This window comes from Hyperolius riggenbachi, chromosome 7 (assembly GCF_040937935.1).
Source record: "Hyperolius riggenbachi isolate aHypRig1 chromosome 7, aHypRig1.pri, whole genome shotgun sequence".
Classification (NCBI taxonomy): domain Eukaryota; kingdom Metazoa; phylum Chordata; class Amphibia; order Anura; family Hyperoliidae; genus Hyperolius; species Hyperolius riggenbachi.
Genome location: NC_090652.1, coordinates 261941800 through 261964174, shown reverse-complemented (window position 1 = coordinate 261964174; position 22375 = coordinate 261941800). Strand labels below are relative to the sequence as shown.

Below are 22375 nucleotides of genomic sequence, written 5' to 3'. Positions count from 1 at the left end.
GTGTGTCCCAGTCAGAGGGAGAGAGCATAAGATGATCCTACCGCTCCATAGCTAGTCATGGCTGGAGAGCGTCCTGACATCTAGACATGCAGGACATTCTAGCAGAACACACAGGCTGTCTGCAGAGTTTACTGTTTGTTTGTTTGTCGCTCTGCAGACTCAGTAACATTTGGGGGTAGGGCGCTGTCACCTCTGTACACTGAATAGTGAGGGACTGTCTCCAATCTTTCTATGAATCCTTATTAGATGCATTCCTAAAAACACTTGTGAGAGTAGAACAGAGTAACCAAGCAGCTCAGGGTGACCCAAACTACTAGGAATGTATAGAGGATAAAAGGAACCAAAAAACCCTCCTACTAAAAAAGCAAAGCTAGGTGTAATAGCCTTCTTAAAACAGAGAGTAGAAAACTTTCTCTACATACCCTTAAACGGCAGTCAGTCACTCAGGCTCAGAAAGGTGGGGGCAGAGAACAGTTATAAACCAGACACCTTCTTCTTAGGGAGTATCTATAAATCTGAACTCTGAATGATTCTTTATCCCTGACTTAGCAGAATGCTATTTGTGAAAAGAGCAGAGTATCCAAGCAGCGCAGGGTGACCCAAGCTACTAGGAATGTATAGGGAGATAAAAGTTACCAAAATGCCCTCTTACTAAAAAAGCAAAGCTTGGTGTAATTTGCCTTCTTAAAACAGAAGGAAATCTATTTCTCTCCAGTCCCTTACAACGGTCTTTCAGGACAGGAATTTTTATTTCCCCTTGGACTGACAGTAATTTATTGCGCCTTCCCCATCAAAGCCGCTCCAAGCCGCTGCCTGGGTGGTCAGTAGGTTAAGGCGCCCCTGCCACAGTTAACTTTGGATGTAGCAGCAGCATGCACAGCATGGAGCAGATCTGGGGAACTTGGCAGAGCTCAGAGCCAGGTATGAGCACAGCCCTATGCCCCTGCTGTGTCCTAGTAAACTAGGAAGTTGGGACCTTGCAAAAAGCTTCACTTCCTGCAAACAGCTCTGGGCCCTCCTGTAATCACAGGGACTGCTCCCCTCTACTAACACCCCTGTCTACATCCCACCTTGTTACAGCTATACCTCCCATCCAGTTAGTGGAGAAGGGAAGGAGGAAAGGGGTGAGGTGAAGGAGGCTTATTCCAGATACCCACGCACACTCAAGGATGATGTCATTGCTGGAACTTCAGAGGTTCTACAGAGTTTAACCCTTTCTGATCCACTGTTGGATTTGGCCCAGCAGTGGACCAAGCCCCCCTCACCTCCTGCTGTCGGATTATGTCAAGAAACTTCCCCATTCACCCTTTACATCATATCTTATTTTGAGATCACCCACACCCCCAGTACAGCAGAAAAATTAAGTTCTGGGGGATGCGGGTAAATTCAAGATAGGATTGGAAAGGGGTGAGCGTACATATAGAAATGACACACGACAAAACAGTGCCGGTAATAGAATATTGGTAAAATTGCCAATATTCTACTACTTAATTCTTATAGTAAATTATTGGTCACTTTTACCGATATTTTACTATGACCTAACCTAAGCTGAAGAATTATACATTACCTGCGCCTGGTGATCACGTCTCTCCACTTCTTGGTAACTGGTAAGTTAGAAAGTGTCCTACAGCCAGCCAATCATCATGTTGGGACTGAAGCTGCATGGTGATTAGCTGGCTGCAGGACACTTGCAAACTAACTAGGGAGTGGAGGAGACACCATTGCTGGTAGCAATCCCCCGTCCTCCTCCGTCCCACGGCAGCAGCGATAGAGCTCCCTGAACGGGGGGGATGTAAATATTTACCTTCCCGGCTCTAGTGCAGGCGCAGTAGCAGCTCTCGGCTACAAAATAGGTGGAAATAGCCGATCACAGTCGGGTCTGCTTTACTGCGCAGGCTCAAGTCTCCTGCGCCTGCGCAGTAGAACGAACCCGACTGCGATCGGCTATTTCCACCTATTTCCAAGTGGAAAGCCGAAACAGCACCTCCGCTGGAACCAGAAAAGGTAAATATTGCATAGCCTGACAAATTTTCGGCTGTGCATTCAGAGGGGCCCTGGGAGACCACCGTGGGATGGAGGAGGATGGGGGAAGCCTCGATAGGATCCAGAGGGTTCCCCGTCCCGAGGTGAGTACCCCCCAGAGACATTATTTTTCTGTACCCCACCTGGTGCATAACTTTAACTGCTCCCCTTCCATTGCCTAAGCTTAACCAACTCTACCCTGAAGACTAAGCTAACTAATTCCCCTGGTGCCTAACTGTTAACCATCCTCCACCTACCTAAAGGTGCTCTGTCCTCTTGCACAGGACAGAAGTAAAACATTGAGAAATGCACCCTGTATGTATTTAGAGAGTTTAGCCTGTCTAATAACCCTCATCTGTGACTAATCACCACCGTAATTTGACCTCTCAGCTGTGTTAGCTCAGGAATCTCCTCTGCCACCGCAGAACAGCTAATTTGTAAACACAGGATGTTAACCCTATGTCTGCTTCCATAAAAGCAAGAAGTAGACACACTGCAGATTTATTGCAGGATTTGAATCAGCTGTAACAAAGAAATGTTTTCTTTAAAGGTTATTATGATGTTGCTCATCTTATAGAGCAAAGAGGAAGTTCTGAGTTCAGGTCCGCTTTAACAACCCCAATGCTCAACTTAACCACTTCGCCACCCGGGTACAGTATATCTACGCTCGTTTGGACTTCAGTTTCCCGCCCGGAGCGTAGATATACGCACCCCCCGCCGCTACCGCCGCCGCTGTCCGCGCTCCCGCTCGAACTCCCGCGATCGTGCATGCCGCTGCCCGCTCGCCCGGAGATCACTGAACGGGAAAATACATTCCCGTTCGTTGATCTCTGCCCCCGCAATGATCAGCATGCTTCTATGAGAAGCAGCCGATCATTGTGAAAAAACTCAGTTTCCCAGCCTCCCTTCCTGCAAGCGTCCTTCCGACGCTTGTAGGACGCCTGTAAAATAAATGTGGCCATCTTGTGGCCAAAAAGTAATACTACACCCAAACACATTTTTCACATACAAATACAATATTATCACTATTAAATTTAACTCATTATCTCCCACACTCCCCAATTGTTACCAATAATCTTTTTTGTAATATTAAAATAAATTAAAAAAAATTACAATAAAAAAAATACATAAATAGTTACCTTAGGGACTGAAATCTTTAAATATTTATATCAAGAGGGTATAACACTGTTACTTTATAAACTATGGGCTTGTGATTAGGGATAGACGCAAAACTGAAAAAAATGCACCTTTATTTGCAAATAAAATATTGGCGCCAAACATTGTGATAGGGACATAATTTAAACGGTGTAATAACTGGGACAAATGGGCATATAAGTTACATGGATTTTAATTATAGTAGCATGCATTATTTAAAAACTATAATGGCGGAAAACTGAAAAATAATGTTTTTTTTTCCAAATGTTTTCCTATTTTCCCATTAAAACACATTTAGAATAAAATAATTGAATGAATGTAAGGAGCGCTGAAAGGAGAAAATTGCTTGGATGCTGAAGAGGTAAAACCCCTCAGTTGTGAAGTGGTTAAACCCACCTCGGTGCCTAACCTTAACCCCCTAAACTACTGGGCGCCTACTATTTATCGGGCACCAAATTTACTGTTCATTGCTGAAAATTGCGGCTCATACTATTGCTGCCTATGGCGGCGCCATTTGTAGCGGGGCTCGTCCTGAGCTATTTTGACCTGATACCAGAGGTAATGGGGGAGGTTTTCAGGCAGGGAGACCCTCATTACTGCAAAAAGGCCTTCATGGAAAACTGTAACAGTTTCCATAAAGTAAACACATTTTTGTGTTGCTCACTTTTCTATAATATACTGTAAAGGCTTAAAGCACTTACACATAAGTGTCATTAAATAAAGTTCTGATAAATTATGCAATACCCTTGCATTACTGGTTTTACCCCTGTCTTAAAATGCTAACACATAACTGCTATGTCACTGAATGTTGAGACTGAGGAATGACAGTACTCAGTGGGACTCATTTAGGGCCCGTTCAGACTGCACGCGTTTAGGGCCCGTTCAGATCAAAAATGCGGATGGCCATGCGTGCGGAACTCAACGCGTACGAATGCACGCCATCCGCGTTTGTGTGTGTTGCGTAGCTGATGTCATCACTGAAAAATGAATGGGACAGCCGCGCGTTTTTACAAAATCTGCGTGCAGCATGCGTTCCCGGACCGCACAGGTCCGGAACGCATGCAGTGTGAACATCAGACAGTGCACTCTATGCACTGTCTGATGTCGTGCGTGTCGGCCTCCCGCACACGTTCCCAAAACGCAGCTGGAAACGCGTGCAGTCTGAACGGGCCCTTAAAAGATAGCGCATGCAACCCTGTGGCAAAGTGATGTAGTTGCCCTGAGCAACCAATTAGAATCTTTGTTTTCACTGCTTTGAACAACTGAATCAACAATGCACATGTTTTCAAACAGTTTTTCTGCGATTGGATTCAAATGTTGTGAAGATGTCTCAATTCAATAATTAGTGGCAGAATTGATCACAAAAGTAAATCCAGTCGTAAGCTACATACATACGCTAGATAAAAGTCGGCCCGAAATGGACAATGGCCTCAATTCACTAAGCTTATCTCCTGTCTTTAATAATGTTTCTAGAGTTATCACCATGGTGATAAGGTATGTAGTATTCAGGAAACCTTTTACCTCAGGCAAACCTAAAGTTAACTCTTCTGTCTTTAAGTTAAGGTGAGATCTCTAAAGTTAACGTTTCAATCCTTAATATAACTCCAGAATTCTAAAGTTAAAGACAGGCTGTTAATTAACTGCATGTGAAAATAACTACAGAGGAGATAACTTAAGGACTGAAGTGATAAGATAACTCTCCCACTGTAAAAACTTATCTCTCCACCTTAATAAAGCAAGATCAATGGTAATGTGATGGTGATGGTAAGTTTTTTGTTGCCTTATTATCTTCAGCATGATCTTAGTGAATTGAGGCCATTATTGACTGCTTTGGCAGACGTATGCTCATCTAGTGTGTGTACAATAGCCTTCCAATGTTGCTTAAAGGATACCTTAAAGAGAAACTCCGACCAAGAATTGAACTTTATCCCAATCAGTAGCTGATACCCACTTTTACATGAGAAAAATAATGATTTTCACAAACAGACCATCAGGGGGCGCTGTATGACTGATTTTGTGCTGAAACCCCTCCCACAAGAGGCTCTGGTACCGTACGGTACTCTGGGCAAACTGTCACAATGTAACAATGTTCAGACAGGAAATAGCTGTCTGTTAAAGCCAGACCAGCTAGAAACAGCTCCATAATCTGCCCACAGTAACAATGTCACCATGTAATACAAGTCAGAATGTGAATCTGGGAGAGGAAAGATTTTACAATGAGCAAACACTGACTAAATCATGTATACATAATTATTGTAAAAATGAAGCACTTTTTTTATTACATTATTTTCACTGGAGTTCCTCTTTAAGTGACATGTAACATGATGAGTTACAGTAGATATGTGTATGTACAGTGGCAAGCATATGCTGTGTTCCTTTCTCTGCCTGAAAGAGTTAATATTCAGCAATGCAACTAACAGTTGCATTGTCCCACGCTGATAAGGAATTACAGCCATAAGTCACTTTCCTGGCTGAGAACTGGGCTTCCAAGAGCAGGAGATAGATACAAAAACTAAATAGTTCATAGATTTTAGCTTTCCAAGACACAGAACAGACTGTTTCATTGACCTAAGAGAAAACAAATCTACTTTTAAGTTTTAAACATAACATTAAACTTTGGGACATCTAAAGGTCTCTTATTTAGGAGTAGGAGGAGGAATACAATTGTTTATCTCATAAGTTTATTTCCACTTAAAGCGGACCTAAAGATCCGTAACAAAAAGTTTCACTTCTGCCAGCCAACTCGCTAGAAGCGTTCTGCACATGCACAGTAGAGATTTTTTTGTACTGTGTCTGTGCAACACGCACTCGGCTATGGGAGCGCGAATGAGGATGCACGTGGACAGGCGCAGTGACTGTCAACTTGTAAGTCAGCGGTGAAGAAACGGAGCCGCGGTGGGGGACCGGAAGATCTTTGAGTACCGGCGCGGTGAAAAATCCAGGAAAGTTTTATTAGCATATCTAAAGACAGACAAGGCAGCTCTTTAGTCAGGTCCTTAGTCTTAGCTGGAAGGTTAGTAGGGGGTCTGTCCACTTGGTTTTCTATTTGCTCTTCACGTGACTCGAATTCGAACACCAACACTACTCATGGGTCCAAATTCACTGGACCTACATAATAAACACTTCTTATAACTGTAATGAGAGAAGTGTAGCCACTTAGTAAAGACATTATACGGTTTATGTACAGCCTGAGATAAACAATTGTACCTTTCCTCCTACTTCTCAGCTAAAAAAGTGTTTAATGATGTATTGTCTCCTATAAGTGAAACCATCTTTCAGTGCTCCAGCTAAAATATAAGAACTATTGAACTTTTTAAATATCCCCTTACTCAGAAGCTGTTCTCTTCCAAGAAAGAGTTGTATGGCTGTAATTCCTTATCAGCCATTATGCTATTGTCCGGCAAGGTCCCTGACTGGAGAGAAACTGTCACTTGCATACCTGATGTTTAACTCTTTCAGGCAGAAAAAAGAAAAGAAACACAGCATAGTTATTTGTATGCCTAACACTGTTCATACAAATGTCTATGTCGTCATGTCACATGTCACCTCAGGTATCCTTTAAATATTTCATGTAAATGTCTTGATTAAAAGTGTTATTACATTTAAACAGGCTAATTTTGCTTAACATGCTCTTTAGTTTCTGGTTGTGATAACTTCATCCACAATAAAAACAAATGCAATCTGTTAAAACTTGAAGCCTTAAATTATGCATGTCTTTTTCTCTTTCAGACCTTTATAGTATTGAACAAAGAGAAGACCATCTTCCGCTTCAATGCCACGCCTGCCTTGTACATGTTAACTCCTTTCAACCCTGTACGTCGAGCAGCGATAAAGATAACGGTCCACTCATATCCTTAATGTAATGCACACGGTTTACACTAACCACTTATGGACAGTCTTAAGTCTGCATTATAGTTACATAGTTATTTGGGTTGAAAAAAGACATACGTCCATCGAGTTCAAGCAGAGAACAAAGTACAACTCCAGCCTGCTCCTTCACATATCCCTATTTATGGTCTATTTATGTATTATACATGGAGACATCTGTGCTTCTCAAACAGCACTGAACTGGAAAACTCTGCTACGCTAGTGGAAAATCCCGCCACCCATTATTTTGCAGGGTTTTCAAGTCTGAACCGTCTTCACACTGAAATATCACAGCTGCTGTTTTATGGCCACAGACAGGGGGTGGGGGGCTTAGATCCAGTCATCTTTTTTTCTTGTGTCTTATCTCAAGAGATGTTTTCTTAACTTATCTACTAGGGATGCCTGCAAGATTTCTGCAGAAAACCAATTTCTGACTTTCCAATTGAAAATTGGCTTACTGCAGCGGTAAACGGGAATCGGTCTAGAAAATCATTATTCTGTGGAAATATCGTGTTACCGCAACTAGAAAATTTTAGCCCAATCACAGAGTTTGGAAGCATTGGACCAACCACAGGCTGCAGAATGTATCTGTGGAAATCAGAACACTGCAGAAATGTTAGACTAATCCCAAGACTTGGTAAGACTCGGTATTATTGGTCAAAAATTTATCATGATATTCAGATTTCTGAGGTAAATCTCTGCATTTTATGATTAATCCAATACTACAGAGTATTTTTGAATTTCAAGTGTTGTGACAGGACTCAAAAAAATACTCTGATACTACCAAGTTTTACCGAGTCTTGTGATTGGTCTAAACTGTCCACAGTGTTCAAATTTCCATGGAAATAGACACAAAAAAGGTAGTGAAAAAAATAAATATCAAACTTAAATAAATGTGGTCGAAACTATTTTGGGCACTTGTTTACTTGATAGAGGCTGTAAAGGTTCTTCATTGATAAGGTGTGAAATAATTTCTCGGGAGAAAATTAATAAGAAATCTCTAAACTGAATCAGGGCCCAGGTGTCCAAGAAGCAGCCATGGATATTTGCCGCCTGCCATTTTGGCCAGGGGCGTAGCAATAGGGGTTGCAGAGGTAGCGACCGCATCGGGGCCCTTGGGCCAGAGGGGCCCCGAAGGGCCCTCCGTCAACTACAGTATACAGCTCTCTATTGGTCCTGTGCTCATAATAATCACTTCTATAGATACTTTGAATAGTGGTAATCCTTAAGAAACTGTTCCCCATTCCCTTCTTGCAACTCTGACACTGTAGTTGCCCTTGGCAGGTTTTGGTGCGCCGTATCAATTGTTACGATATAGAGTGCTTGGGGGGCCCCATGTAAAACTTGCATCGGGGCCCACTGCTCCTTAGCTACGCCACTGATTTTGGCGCTTGCCATTTTGGCACAGGGTGAGCTGAATGATAGCTCACCCTGCTCCCGCACAAATTCCGGGTGGAGTAAGAGCCTCACCCTCCTAATCAAAGCAGCTCGGAGGGAGTAGTAATTCAGGGTACGGCGATCACCGACCTCCGAATTGCACAACCATAGACATAATAACATAATGTCTATGGTGCGTCCAGGTCAGGTGCAGGGTTAGAGTGCACGCCAAAACGATCTTCTTCAATAACAACAGCCCAAAGCAACATTATTATGGGGTCCCCTGCACCTCTCTCCTCTGTTCATAATGGCTGGTCAAACTTCTCCCCGCACCACCACCAACTTGCCGAATAGCACAGGGAGCAGGGTTATACTTACCTGTTCTGCGTTGGGTCCAATCCCCTCTTATTCTTGGCAGTCACTTGCCATATGCTATCATTCTCTAGCTCCTGATCACGTGACATGCATTGGGAGGCAGAGGATGGTAGCATGGCTCCCGGGAGGAAGAGGTGACACCATGCATCGTAGAACAGGTAAATAGTACAATGCTCTCTGTGCTACTCTGTAAGATGGGAGGGAGAAGGAGCTGGCACTTAAGCTGGCCACTAACGGTCCAATTTCTAGCGAAAAATCGTTCGAGTGATCAGAAATTCTGATCGGATTGGTTGTAAATAATCTCCATTGGTGGACACAATCGATTATGAACGAGTGAAAAAAATGTCGCCTGAATGAATTTTTGTTAAACGAAAATTTGGATTTTCTTGGTGGTCGTGATAGATAGGAATCAATGATTGGTTAGTTGATGGTGTAGTGAACGATTTTTCGTCCAATCAGAATTTCTGATCGCGCGAACGATTTTTCGCTAGAAATTGGACCGTTAGTGGCCAGCTTTAGGGACATGTACTAGAGGTGTTTCTTTGTCTTCTTTAAGAAACAAGAAGTGATTATAATGCCTAGGCGTTAATGAATGTTAGCAATATTCACTATGTTATGATAAAACCCAGGTAAGGGTTGCATTTTTTTTTTTTGCCACCAAATAACAGACAATTTAAAAAAAAAAATACAGGTTAGCCTTTTTGGTTCTCAAGTGTTGTCCAGCCTTGTAAAATCAAACCAGTTTTGTGTAAAGTCTCATTTGCCTTTATGTTTACAAAAGCTGGTCTGCTCAAGAATTTGAGGGTGCAAAAAAATGGGCGCCCATTTTCATTAAAAAAATTATTGTTAATATCTTCCGATATTCTTTGTTTTTAAAGTGTATAGCAGCAAGAAAAAGTATGTGAACCATTTGGAATTATATGAATTTCTTCACAAATTGGTCATAAAATGTGATCTGATCTTCATCTAAGTCACAACAATAGACAATCACAGCCTGCTTAAACTAATACCACACAAATAATTAAATGTTTCCATGTTTTTATTGAACACACCATATATAAACATTCACAGTGCAGATGGAAAAGGTATGTGAACCCCTAGACTAATGACACCTCCAAGAGCTAATTGGAGTGAGGTGTCAGACAGCTGGAGTCGAATCAATGAGATGAGGTTGGAAGTGTTGGTTACAGCTGCCCTGCCCTATAAAAAAAAACACACCAGTTTTGGGTCTGCTTTTCCCAAGAAGCATTGCCTGAGGTGAATGATGCCACACACAAAAGTGCTCTCAGAAGAACTACGATTAAGAATTGTTGACTTGCATAAAGCTGGAAAAGGTAAAATTATCTCCAAAAGCCTTGATGTTCATCAGTCCATGGTAAGACAAATCGTCTATATATGGAGACAGTTCAGCACTGCTGCTACTCTCCCTAGGAGTGGCTGTCCTGTAAAGATGACTGCAAGAGCACAGTGCAGATCACTCAATGAGGTGAAGAAGAATCCTAGAGTGCCAGCTAAAGACTTACGAAAGTCTCTGGTATATGCTAACATCCATGTTAGCAAATCTACACTACAGAAAACACTAAACAAGAATGGAGTTCATGGGGGGATACCACAGAGGAAGCCACTGCTGTCCAAAAAAAAAGTTTGCAAATTATGTCCAAAAAAGTGTAAAGTTTGCAAAAGAGCACCTGGATGTTCCACAGCAGTACTGCCAAAAGATTCTGTGGACAGATGAAACCAAAGTTGAGTTTTTTGGAAGAAACACACAACACTACGTGTGGAGAAAAAGAGGCAGAGCACAATAACATCAAAACCTCATCCCAACTGTGAAGTATGGTGGTGGGGGCATCATGGTTTGGGTCTGCTTTGCTGCATCAGGGCCTAGACGGATTGCTATCATTGAAGGAAAAATGAATTCAAATGTTTATCAACACATTTTGCAGGAGAACTTAACGCCATCTGTTCACCAGATGAAGCTCAGAAAAAGATGGGTGTTGCAACATGAAAACAACCCAAAGCATAGAAGTAAATCAACAACTGAATGACTTAAACAGAAGAAATTACATCTTCTGGAGTAGCCCAGTCAGAGTTCTGACCTCAACCTGATTGAGATGTTGTGGCATGACCTCAAGAAAGTGATTTACACCAGACATCCTAAGAGTATTGCTGAACTAAAACAGTTATGTAAAGAGGAATGGGCAAGAATTACTCCTGACCGTTGTGCACGTCTGATCTGCAACTACTGGAAACATTTGGTTGAAATTATTGCTGTTCAACCAGTTATTAAATCCAAGGGTTCACATACTTTTTCCACTTGCATTGTGAATGTTCACATGGTGTGTTCAATAAAAACATGAAAACATTTCATTATTTATGTGGTATTAGTTTAAGCAGATTGTGATTTGTCTATTGTTGTGACTTAGAGGAAGATCAGATCACATTTTATGACCAATTTGTGCAGAAATCCATATAATTCCAAAGGGTTCACATGCTTTTCTTGCTAATGTATGTAGCGTAAATTATCATAATAAAACATAGGTATATATTAAAAATATTTTGCTACAACTTAACCCTACTCTCACACAGAATCCTCCCGCTCCAATGCCTAACCCTAAACCCCCCTCCATTTCCTAACCCTAAAACCCCCCTTCTTGATACCTAAGCCTAAAACCCCCTTTCCTGACACCTAAACCTAAAACCTCCCTTCCTGATGCCTAACCCTAAAACCAGAGTTCCTGGTGCCTAACCCTAAAAAACCGTTCCTGATGCCTAAGCCTAAGAACCCCCCCCCTTCTGGATGTCTATCTCTACCCCCCCCCCACCCCCTTTTGACATCTAACCCTAAAATCACGCTTCCTGACCCCTAAACCCCCCATCCTGATGCCTAACCCTAAAACCCTCCTTCCTAATGATTTTTGATATTCAAAACAATACATTTCAAAATAATCATTTTCAAAAATGAATAATTCGTAAATACAAAACATTAAAAATGCCAAAACTATAACGTTCTAATTTCAGAGCAATACAATTTTTTGAAAAGTATGACGTAATTTTCATAACAATAATTATTGTGTGCCCAAATTACGCTTTGGGCGCCTAATCGCTGATAATTGCATTGGACAAGTACATACGGTACAACTTCAACTTCTCGACCCATTGTCCGTGTTTCGGACGGGAAATTTTATTGTATTGTATGTGTGTTCCCAGTATTAGTGCTGGAAATGCGAGAAGATGTATGGTTGTATTGACAAATTGAATTCACTTCCAAAACAGCTCTAAATACTCGAACATGTACAGTATTTAAGTCCCACAATACTTTAATGTTCACCTTCCTTGACTGGTTTACATTTTTTAGAAGTCTCATTGTGTTCACTATTCTCATCAACTGGTTATACTTGACCTGGGTAAAGCCACCAGGTTGGATGAGGAACATACAGTAAGTGTCTCTGCATGCCTAATGTTTCTTTTTTGTGGTCATGTGCTCCATGGTGTCTATGTCTTGTGTATAATTAGTGGTCAGGGCTAGGAATGAGCCGGTGGATTTTGCGGAATTCTGAATTCCATTTTCACATTGGAATTGCACAATTTCAAGCTGAAAGTCAGAATTCATGGATTTCATGAAATTCCAACATATACATTCCAAACGTTCTATGCCAGGGGTGTCCAAGCTTTTTAGACAAAGGGCCATATCACCCTTCTTAAGATTGCTAGGGGGCCAAACTAGGGAAATTAAACAGAATGGTGCTTATCGCCCCTGGTTCCTGCATAAGGAATCATACTTACTAGCAGGACCCTTGCTGCCAGAATACCAATTCTCCCTCATGACTCACTGTAGACTTGGGTGATGAGGCAAGGCGCATATTTAATACCAGGGAGTGAATCTAGATTTTGATACCCAAATTCATTATGCCCCCTCCCATTTCATTCATCTCCCACTGCAGACAAATTTCTTCATGTCTCCCCATTACTTTTTGATATTTTTTATTGGGCCTATACCCACTAAACAAAGCATGCATGTAAGCAATTTAGTGCATGTGTTCTCAACTCACGGTATGCATGTTGGGGTGCATTATAGTGTGTATGTCAATGACCACAACACAATAGAACCCACTAGGAAATTGCAAGAGGCTCTGTAAAATAATTTAGGTCAATAAAATAGCACATTCCGTATTTTACACTTTTTTTTTCCAAATTCACTTCTCGCATGCAGTAGAAGTTTGGTAAAATACCAAAAAAGCCTTTTAAAGTATCTCGGCATGGGACGGACTTCAGACATCAATGTTCTATGCAAAGGTGTGAAAATTCTATGCAAAATTAAAAAAACCTATTGTAAAATATTTTCACAAATGCGCACTGACCATATTTAACCTTGTGATTCAGGTGCTGAAATATATTTGCAATAAATTACAATTTTTGTGATTTATCAATGCAAACTCGGAATGCACGAAATTCAGAATATGTTCGGAATTCTATTCAGAAGATCGGGTCTGTGCTACTCCTTATACGTAAGCGATAGTTTTGCAGAGTAGTCAGCACTGTAACTAGCCGGTGGAGGAGGGCCTGGAAAGCCTAAGGGGTTATTACGGTGAGTACCCTTTTGGGACACTTTTTTTCCCTACAGGCACACTTTAAAATAAGTCTCCAAAAACCCTACAGACTTGCTACTGTTGATTGCCTCTAAAATCAGAAAGAGACTGCACAACTTTAATGCCTGGTACACACCATGCCATTTCCCGACAGACGGGTTGAATCAATAATTTTTCCGACAGGTCTGATCTGATTTCCTATCGTGCTTTTCTGGTAGGTTTTGTACAGATGTGATCAGAAAATCGAGCAAAAAAAAAAAAAAGATCAAAAATCAGATCAGACCTGGTGGAAATTATCGATTTGACCTGAGTGGTGTGTACCAGGCATAACTTGTGTTGGAGCCTTTAAGGTGTGCGAGAAGGAAACCCTTACTATGGAAGGACTCTTTCACATGGATGGTTGAACTTTGCACTAGTCTAGTAATTCATGTCCAATCTGCCAGCCACAAGCACCTTTGGTGTGCAATTTAAATGCAGCCAAATGGCATCTTTTGTAATACCATGCGTGTCAGCACTTAAAGAGAACCTCCAAAATCTACTCAGCAGCACTGAAAAGGTTTGGTGTTTCTTTAACAGTTTCACAGTATCAGAACTTTTTTTTTCTTACCCAAGCCTCATTTTTAGCTGCACAGTACTAAGCTCCGCCCCATCAAAGAAATCTGCCCGGGCATTTTTCCCGTTTTTTTAATTTTAACTTTGAGCTTTGAAGCCTAGCACGTGCATTTGGGAGGGTTGATCAGGACATAGGACAGTTGGAACTGTGTCTGATACTCCCTGTCATCTCCTTTCAACCAAAAACATGGCTGCCCTCATGAAAAGATTGCTGCTCCCACGAAATCCCAAACATTTGCCTGTTCTTTTAAAACAGGGTAGGTAAGAGCTATTACCTATCTATTTTAATTAACATAACTAATATAACTTAATGACAGTCAGTATGTTTGTTTAGGCTGAAGTTCTCCTTAAACATATTGCATCTGAGAAAGGTCTGGGCTGCACTCAGATTTGACTCCTTGGAGGGGTCAACAAGTGCCATGGCAATGCACAAGAGCAGTTTCAGCTGTCCGTCACTGCCTTCTGCTGCCCACCTAAAAGAGGCCAGACTTAAGTTTGCCAGAGAACATAGACAAATACCAGGACTTCTGGAATAATATTTTTCGGACAGATATTGTATGTCTCAAATTAAAAACTATTTAGACACCAGAATAGAGGACATGATTAGTGTAAACCAAATAGAAGAAATTAACCCAACCATCCATGAAGGTGGTTCATGGAGGTGAAAGTGTCATGGTTTGGGGATGCTATGCCATAATGCTATGGCAAACAAAAAATGAAAATCCTTAGATCCCGTGGTAAAATTGTTCTGTACCAAGATTTTAGGGAGGGACAACTGGGAGGGGAAGGCACCTCAAAAATAGGTGGTAGTGGATGACAAATATATCTATATTATGTGACTAAAAATAATAACAAAAATAATAATTCATACACATGGCTTACCTCTAAAAGAAGGGGCAATGCCAATTTCAAACAAAAGAATCATTATTCACCAGACACTATAAACGATAATCTGTTTTGAAGAGCAAAGTCTGTTTTCTTAGTTCAAATACAAAACAGTGTCTGTATACTGTAGTGTAGACATTAAGTTCGGAGTGCCTAAAAGATTTTAAGCATGACCTTTTGTTTAGCTCTTTGACTCTTTTACTTGAAATACTGCAATGTCTCATATGCCTATTTAATTTTTGGTTACAGATACTCATGCATGGTGATTTATACCTTAGAGCTGCTCGTTAAAATTACTGCAAGAGGATTCTGTTTAGGCAAGTTTACCTTCCTGCGCGATCCATGGAATTGGCTGGATTTTATCGTCATTTTGCTGTTGTAAGTGTTATTTCTTTATGTTTTAAACTGCAATGTCTTTAAAGTGAATGGAAACTGCATTTAAAAAAAAAATGAAGCAAATACTTACCTAAGGAGAGGGAAGGCTCTGGGTCGTATAATAGAGCCTTCCGTCTCCTCTCTCGGTGCCCTCTATCCTGTGCTGGCTCCCCCCCATTTCAATCCCCCACCGAAAGGGTATTTGGAAGTCTTCGGGAGCCGTGTCCTTCCAAAGACGTGCGACTCCATACTGCACAGGCGTGAGCATGCAAGAGAGCGTGCTTGCGCAGGTGCAGTACAGGGCCGCCCTTCTTCAGGAGCACTCGGGCTCCATGAAGACTTATGAAGCCTCCTTCGGCCGGGTAAAGCAGTATTTGACTAAATTAGTCAAATACTGCTACTGGGCGAGCCAGCACTGGAACGAGGGGACCAGGAGAGGAGCGGATGGCTCTATAGGACCCAGAGCCTTCCCTCTCCTTGGGTAAGTATCTGTCTCATTTTTTTAAATTCGGTTCCCATTCACTTTAAAGTATGGGGCTGTATAACGTAATTGCCTCCGCACCAATGGTTGTAGACGTGCAGGAATCCCCTTTGGAGTCACAAGACACTGTAAATTACTCCATACGATTCGTACCATCTAAAATCAGTTCTTTATTAGGCTTTTCTTTAAAAGGTTACAGCATCTTAAAAGCATCTTAAACGTTAATCTGTGGGAAAGTCAAAGATGACACAAAGGCGTTTCGGGCCATACTCGGTCCTTTCTCAAATCAGGACAGACCCACACTCGCACTGTGGGTCTGTCTTGATTTGAGAAAGGACCGAGTATGGCTCGAAACGCCTGTGCGTCATTTTTGACTTTCCCACAGATGAACTTTTAAGATGCTGTACCCTTTTAAAGAAAAGCCTAATAAAGAACCGATTTTAGATGGTGCAAATCGTATGGAGTAATTTAAAGTATGGGGCTGACACCATAGAGCTTTGGAGGCAGCCATCTTAACAAAATAAAAAATGCTACTTTCCTGGCTGTAATGCAAATCCTCCTATATAAAATGAAAGTAAGCACACACACACACACGCACGCACACGCACGCACGCACGCACACACACACACTTCCTGTGTACGGTTATAAGTACACAGGATAAAGTGTGGGGACATCTAAGGGACAAAAAGAAAATGTAATTAAAAATACATTAAAAAATAATCTAATCTAATACATTAAAATAATAAATATAAAAACATATTATTTTTTAACATTTAATTATTACAATTATTATAATTTATTAAAATAATAATAATAATAATAAATAATACAATTATTCCCCTCTACTCTAAGCACTTCTACTTTTTAATTTCCCTTTAAAATGCATAGGAAATAAAATAATTCTTAGCAAAAAGTGCCACCCAAAGAAAGCCTGGTTTGTCCCACAAAAAAACATTATATAGATCATATATTATATAGATCATTGAGGTGTGATAAGTAGCGATAACGTTATCGGAAAATGAATGGGAGAAGCATGAAATGAGAAAATTACTCTGGCTTTTAAAGGGAACCTGAAGCAAGAAGAATATGGAGGCTGGGTTTTTTTTTTTATTAAAAATTGTGAAGAAAAAAAAAAGAGAAAAAAAAAGATACAAAAGGCACCATTGTGAGTAACACAGGTTTTTTGTCATTGTTAGTATTACAAGTGTTTTGATGTCATTACAGGTATGTGGCAGAGTTTATAAACATAGGCAACTTCGCAGCCCTCCGAGGGTTCAGAGTATTAGCAGAAATTCCAAGTAAGGCATTTATCTTTCTATATTTTGTGTGTCGTATGGCTTTATTTGTGTTTCTTTGTGGTTTGACCATTCCATGCTTCAAATTCATGAGTGATGGGGAGGGGGAGCTCCACACAGGCTGGGTCGGTTCTAGACTTTTTGCCGCCTGAAGCTCCCCCACAGCCGCCCTCCCCCCTTCACGACATGTGCAAAGATGGACTGGAAAGAAGAGATACATCGGGCTGTGCATTGCAGGCACTGGCACTACACTTACCTCCCTCTGCTTCCTCCAAGACAGTATCTCCTCCCTGCTGGCCTGAAGCATCTGATCCCAAGGATGCCAGGTATATGCTGCACCGGTGCCGCATCACTCACCCGCTTTTAGCAGATTAGTAATTGAATCAAAAGACACACATGAAGTCCTGCTTCCTCTTTGACTTCAGTGGTGCCTCACGTAACCCGGCAGCACATAACAGGTCACAAGAGGCAACACTGTAGCCATGGATACAGAACGCTGGACGGGTAGATGAAGATCCTATCGCTGGAATGCTGAGAGCAGGTGAGTGAAGTGGCGCCGTGCCTCCAGGGGGGTGGAGACGGGGAGTGCGAGGAGGGGGACATTTAGGGAGTGGAGCCCCCTATTGCTGCCCTCTTATCGTTGCCGCCCTGAAGCACGGGATTCACGTTGCTTCATGAAAGAACTGCCCTGCACACAGTGTCTTATAACCTTCTGATGAGTGTTCAAAGTAAGGCAAAGCCCTTCACGGCACTCCAAAAAATGGTCTCTAAGGTATCCATATTTTTAATGGAGTAGATGTAGAGTAGATTAGAGATGGAGTAGAGTAGATTAGATTCGATGATAACATTGAATTTAACAAAATCGTTTATAAAATAAAGACAGTCAATGTTTTATCATTTTATTGCTGAATCACTGGTCTCACTGGAAAGAAAAAATAAGATCTTCTGGCAGGTCAGAAGTTTCACATATAAAGCTTGATTAATTAAACTAAAAGATTGCAAATTACTTGATCCTTTTTTTGATGCGTCAACAGAGGCCACAGCTCTCAGGCAGGTGGAGCGCAAGCATGTACAGCCGGCACTTCCTTGTTGGCTGATGTAGTGTTCATTAGACATACACCGTGAGGCCAGCATTTCAAGATCACTCAGGATCTCTTTATCAATTTATGAAATGGATGTGCATTATGTTGCTTGATGAACACGTTCTAAAAACATGTTCTAAAACATTGCGCATGAATATATAAAAAGTGGGACAAGGAAAAACTGATAAGAAAAAAAAAGATCATATCCTTCCTCCTCCCTCAAGTCTAGCCAACTCCTTAAAGTGAACCTCCGGACTAAAAATCTACTCAGCTGAACTTTAACAATTTCACAGCATCAGAACTTTGTTTTTCTTACCAAAGCATCATTTTTAGCTGCATTTTTAGCTAAGCTCCACCCATCAAAGAAAAAAATCCCGGGCTTTTTTTCCCTGATGCTGTGCAGAGCATGATGGGATTTCCTATGTTGTTATTCACGTTGCCTAGCAACTGGGAGAGGTGCTCAGGACACAGGACAGTTGGAACTGTGTCTCATACTCCCTGACACCTCCTTTCAACCAAAAAGATGGCTGCCATCATAAATTCAAACATTTGCCTGATCTTTTAAAACAGTGTGGGTAAGAGATTATATTGCCTCTATTTTAATTAACATAACTAATGTAACTAAATGACAGTATGTTTGTTTAGGCTGGAGTTCCTCTTTAAAGGTACCTAAAGTGAGAGGAATATGGAGGCTGCCACCTTCATTCCCTTATAATCAATTTGAGCTGCCTGGCTAATGGCTATCGTGCTGAGCTTTAATGGTGCATGCCCACCTCTTGATTTTATGTTGCCCATTGGGGATTGGGACCAGATCCCCCAGAGGGTGACATCACTGGCCAGCCTGTACAGATGCCTGTCTGCTATGTAGCTGACAACCCATTCTGTTGCTATGTGGGGAGGGCGCGGAGGGTGTGTGCATGACGTCAAGCGGCGGGTGGGGGAGAGGCACAGACAATGCAATCAGCCATTGTGGAAGTGGAGATGATCCGCCAGGTGGATTGCTTGTGGGTTTGGAAGTCGGCGCCCGCTGTAAACATGTCTGACTATCAGCTCTGGTAGTTGTTATTGGCCGACTTAGTCAGGTATGTGTACAGGCCTTTCGGCTTGTGTTTTTGAGTCACACACCTGCAAAAAGCATGTAGCCAGTAGAGTTAGACCAGAGTGATAATATCAGATCTGCATGCTCATTCTGGGCCAGTGATTTACAGCATTAGAGGCAGAGCATCAGCACTAACGTCAGGCAACTGGCATTGCTTATTGGAGAATGAAGATGGCAGCCTCCATATTCCTCTCACTTCAAGTCCCCCTTAAAGTGAACCTGAGGTGAAAATAAACAAATGAGAACACCTAAACATTTTTACCTATTCTAGGGTTTTATTTGTTGTTTAACTACTTGCCAACTGTCCAACGCCGATTGGCGTGGATGTGGTGGCAGCCCCAGGACTGCTTAACGCCAAGTGGTGTAAAGTCCTGGGGCGGGGTTTTGCAGGAGCCGATGCGCGTGCATCTCCGCTTGAATCAGTCTCCCAGTGGCAATCACCGCTAGGAGTTTATTAGATGGCGAAACCGTTGTCTATTTACATTGTACTGGGGACAGCCGTGTGGCACAGCTGTCCCCATGGGAGGCTCAGGAGTGATTGGCTGTCATAGGCTGATGCCTATGGCAGCTGATCACTGTGATTGAATGGCGGGGTGAGGGAGGGAGGGAAGGCCGAATGTATACTTTTTCTGCTCTTAGGCCAAGTATGTTGGGGCACCACAGCACACAGAAGGGAAGCCCCAACATACTTGGCCTAAGAGCGGAAAAGTATAAATGGCCTTGCCAACATGAGTCATGTACACAATGGGCTTGATTCACAAAGCGGTGCAAACTGTTAGCACGCTGGTGAAAAGTCCCTTATCATGCCTAAACTCAGTTTAGGCGTGATAAGTTTAGGCGTGATAAATTTAGGCGTGATAAGTTTAGGCAGGATAAGTTTAGGCATGATAACTATAGCACCAACTGGGTTAGCACCGCAGTGCACAGCTGATCAAAAGTTTTGCCCTAGCAAAGTCTGGTGCGCGAAACGTCGCATAGAGTTTAATGGCGCTGCTTTTTCGCGCGGGACTTTGCAATCTAAACTTATCTAAACTTATCACGCCTAAACTTTTCACGCCTAAACTTATCATGCCTAAACTTATTATGCCTAAACTTATCATGCCTAAACTGAGTTTAGGCATGATAAAATGGATATCACGCCTAAAGTCTTTAACTGGGTTATCACCGCTTTGTGAATCAATGCACACTGTGTGTGTTGCTTCTGTAATGCCCAATGCCCATTACACTATTAACGTAACAAGCATATACTAGCAATGCGTATGCTATTTATGTACATATTGCAGGTTGCGGTATCTGTACAAAGCACCCTACATTTGTTGATCAAACACCTGTAAAGTTTTAATGCGTTTTTAAGGCACAGAAATTTTACTGTAGGTTAGGGAATCAGGACCCATATTACATATCCGTACAGGTACCCTTTAAGTAATTATCAAGACAAACGGAAATAGGGAGGAGTTTGTTGAATAGTCGGAGTATGGTGTTGTTGTTGTTTTTTAACGTATTCTGCATGTATTTTATTTTCTAGGTCTATCGATCATCTTGCGGGCTCTGCTCCAGTCAGTTAAGAAGCTTTTCGATGTGATGATTCTGGCAGTGTTTTGTCTGAGCTTCTTTGCAGTCATCGCACTACAGCTATTCATGGGGAGTCTGCAGAATAAATGCGTACTCTTTGAAACACCAGAGATACCTCTCAATGAGAGCTTCGAGGGATATGCATTAAATGAAAGTAAGTTGTAAGCTTGAGAAGCTTCAATCACATGGACTGGTAACTTTTTCACTGGATTCTGTTTTTTGTTTTTGTTTTTATTAATTTTACACAGAGTGTGGTTAAGGGCTCTAAACTCTGTCAGATCTTAAAGTGAACCAAGCAGCATTTTTAGCCCCCGGGGCATTTCAATAACGCATTAAACATTTATGCTAACAATGTAGCTCATTTCTATAAAAATCCATTATACCTCTTCTTTTTACATTTAAATGTTTGTTAGAGGCTTTAATGGCTACTTTTGCAGCCTGCCACCTGCAGAAAGAGCAGGCAGATAAGGACTGTAATTTGCAGTAGTAATGAGCAAACAAAAGCTTTCACCGATTGGGGGGTAGGATACTGTGCTTCAAACAGTTTAGAGTAGTCACACTAGACTACATTCACACCATCTCCTGGATACGTAAGGGCATACAGAAGGGGAGAAGGGGGAAATGGCAGCTCCTACAGCTATTAGAAAGAACCAGGACAAGCTTCAGAAAACAAAGCTGCTTGGATCCCATGAATTTATTCCTGAGTGCCCGACATGATAAGATCTTACTCACTTCCTCTCGGGATAACCTCAATGACCTGGGCAGAAAGTGGGAAGAAGTATTTTCATAAAAGGCAAGAACATCAATCAAGAAGTCGAAAACCATCTCCATCTTGTCTCTGTCCCATTTGGCAAAAATTCTCCTCACTTTTGCACCCTACAGAAGTAGTGAGGCAAATTCTCCTTAAAGGGGTTCTGTGGGCTCCTTTAAAAATCAAAAACTGACACTTGTCTGGGTCTACTGCCCCCGCAACCCCCCCCCCCCTCCCCCTGCAGATAACTTGTCCCTCACCATCACTGAAGAATCTTCTGTTCCCCCTCCACCGGTCACCAACAAATTATTCGTCTGACTAGACGAATGCAACTGCGCCTGCGTGGCTATAGCCATGCGCGTCCTCACACCCACTCGCGCCTTCGAGAGCTTTCTGCGCAGGTGCAGTATGAAGTGTTCTCGTCTTTCTTTCTTGAGAAAATCGATTTGAAAAATGCAAAGAAAAAATGTTTTTTCAACTAAAAAGATTACAGTTTAAAAAACATTTCTCTTTGCATAATTAAAATTGATTTTTCAAAAACTACAGTGTTCCTTTTGAATAATTATTTTTGTGACTTGTATCCAATATTCTTTATAACATGGGGGCTTTGCTATAAACCGCTAAAGTTGGCACAAAATTTTGCAAAATTGTGCGAAAATTACGCAAAAAAAATGCGAAATTATGAAATATTACAATTACATACTAAATTCATTACGATTTTCCCTTAAATTTCGCATTACACTTTCAATGCCTAAATGCAAATTTAGATGCAAAATTTTGACCCACCACTGGTAGCAATAGCATGTATGGGGGCAAAGTTACGAATGATTACAATTACAT

At 41.6% G+C, this 22375-nt stretch overlaps 1 protein-coding gene across 2 annotated transcripts in view; it reads left to right on the top strand.

Moving 5' to 3' along the window:
* Positions 1-22375, top strand: part of LOC137525000 (sodium channel protein type 2 subunit alpha-like) — a 173866-nt gene that overhangs the window by 72586 nt on the left and 78905 nt on the right. For both annotated transcript variants that reach the window (XM_068245616.1, XM_068245617.1), the window contains exons 3-7: positions 6907-7027; positions 12145-12232; positions 15129-15257; positions 16961-17034; positions 20738-20938. In XM_068245616.1, the coding sequence (XP_068101717.1) occupies positions 6907-7027; positions 12145-12232; positions 15129-15257; positions 16961-17034; positions 20738-20938 (613 nt within the window). The remainder of the gene's footprint in view (positions 1-6906; positions 7028-12144; positions 12233-15128; positions 15258-16960; positions 17035-20737; positions 20939-22375) is intronic.